General features: G+C 39.6%; 1 protein-coding gene across 1 annotated transcript in view; it reads left to right on the forward strand.

Annotated features, from left to right (window-relative positions):
* Positions 1-307: 307 nt before the first annotated feature.
* The window catches only part of LOC110032956 (COBRA-like protein 1), a 6,610-nt gene continuing 4,646 nt past the window's right edge, over positions 308-2,271 (forward strand). Inside the window, exons 1-2 of the mRNA XM_020736754.1 lie at positions 308-632; positions 777-868. Coding sequence (XP_020592413.1) covers positions 308-632; positions 777-868 — 417 coding nt within the window. The remainder of the gene's footprint in view (positions 633-776; positions 869-2,271) is intronic.

Genomic DNA, 2,271 nt, shown 5'->3' on the forward strand with positions numbered 1-2,271 from the left:
GAAAAATGAAAGGAGCATAACTATCGTACATGGGTGAAAATAGATTTGCACAAGAATTTCAAAAATGCACTGAAAGAAGAATCATATCAACATATGAAGCAAGACAAGAAAGATAAATTTTATTTCAAAAAAAAAAAAATATTACAAATTTCATTTGGAAGCTAGTCTAAGAAAAATATTTGACAAGGGAAACGTCTACCGCTTCAATCAAGACATAACCCCGCCAATGCAGTCTCTATACAAAACCTATCCCCTAACTTGATTTCGTTCACCCAATCTCTCTTGGCTTGAGCCCGAAGTATGAGGCATGTATCGTAGATGCCCGACAATTCTTGGTGGAGAGCGGTCATCTCCTCCTCCATCCTCTCCAATTTCTCCAATTGAACCAGCGGCTAGCATATCTACTCCTCTCATTGAATCCCAACCGACCGAGCAAAGTTCTCAATCTTGTCTCCACGGTGAGCCAACCACCGAGGGATGTTCGGCGTCCATTAGTTGCTTTTTCACGGGCCTTACAAAGACTGCTCGGGCGTTCAATCCCACCATCGTCGCTCAGGGGGCGGCTGCTTTTGCAGGTGCCTGGGCAGCCACCGCTAGCGTCGTGGTCGAAATTCCACCAACATTTGTTAAAGGCAAGTCATCACCCGAGTCTAGTGGGCCAACTAAATCAAAAGATATCATAAAGAAAAGGAGACCAAGAAAAAAAATCAAAACCTAACAAATAAGACCGAGTCTCCTCATACCAATGAATCGATCTCACTCAAATCATGAAACAGACATGACACCCTTACTAGGTAGCGTCAGGGCACCAGCAACTTCTTACGTCCAGTGCGGCGGCAAAGCACCACCTTATTCGACTTCTTGTGCGGTATATTCAGTCGACATGTCATGTGTCGCAATAGAAGATTGAGTCGCCATACCGATCGCCTGAATGTTCCTCCACCAAGGACCAAGGAACAAATCAGATGACCCCAAATGATCCGCTGACACAATCACTTTTCTATTATCAACATCGGTTTTCTTCTTTTCAGCTTCCAAGCAATATTGTTCTTCTAGAAGGCGACACAAATCATGTCTTTGTTGGGGGGACTGACCGAGGATTTGACGCATTCTCCATGACAATACTTGAAAATCAATCAATCCAAATGAGAAGAGATACAAAGAAAATATAAAATATCAACTAGTCCTATCATGCCTTATTTATAAATGATAAAAGATGCGAAAATTAAGAGAGTTCAATTATTGAATCATTAATTAAGAATTAATGTTATATACTATTTACATTAAATTCCCTTATTATTATCACATCATAGCTTTTAAGAAGTATGAGAATCGAAGAACTAAAACATGCACATTGAAAATGTGTCGGCGCTAATCCTGAGGTGATCTAACGGCCCTGAGGAGAGGAGTAGAACGAAGCATCCCCACTGACAGGAGACAAGGAGGTCCACTTATCCTATAAGACTTAATCATCCCAGCCAAAGCAAGTAATGTCAAAGTCGGCCGAGTTAGGAAAGATGATTGGATAACCAGAATTCGAGCAGTCAATCATAAATAGTACAAAGAGACATCCAAGTCAACTGACAAGAAGAAGCGAATTCGATGAAAGATCCAGCCCCTCATCATCTCCAATTATATCTCGAGTCTCCAGAAGCTCCCCAATATATTATCAAGGGTAGTCAAAGAATAATTTAGCCGACCGAGCCAGTCCTGCTGACCCGAAGTCAATTGATCTCAGCCTACCACCAACACTAACAAAGCCCACTTGATCAATCTGAACCTGTCGATCTGTAGCAATACAAACTCAACTGAACAGTCTAAAAAGCAATCGAGCGATATAAACTCATACATGTAACTTATGATATCTTGTACAACCCCCATTAAAATAGGGGTAAAAAGGTAATATCATCATATTGTATTCTCTCCATTATAAATAAAGATATCATTTCATGTACAAAGAAGGACAAATATACCCGATTTTAGAGTTGGATCAATAAGTGGTAGAATTTAAACTTTAATAAGTGGTAGAATTTTAAAGCTTTTTTGCAATTTGCTTGTATTCATTTATTTAAAGTTTGATCAATTGAAATGAGCACTAGTTTAGATTTCAAGCTCGATTCAATTTCAAGTCGAGCTTGCTTGAAATCAAATAAAACAAGCCGGAATCGATTTTAACATGCATCAAATCCTTCAAGTTGATTCTAGCTAGGCTCGAAATCAGATCTTTCACAACCAGGGCCCCAATGCGTGTCTAACACATTTAAAATAAGG

The sequence above is a fragment of the Phalaenopsis equestris genome, unplaced genomic scaffold, assembly GCF_001263595.1.
Source record: "Phalaenopsis equestris unplaced genomic scaffold, ASM126359v1 Scaffold001070, whole genome shotgun sequence".
NCBI lineage: Eukaryota > Viridiplantae > Streptophyta > Magnoliopsida > Asparagales > Orchidaceae > Phalaenopsis > Phalaenopsis equestris.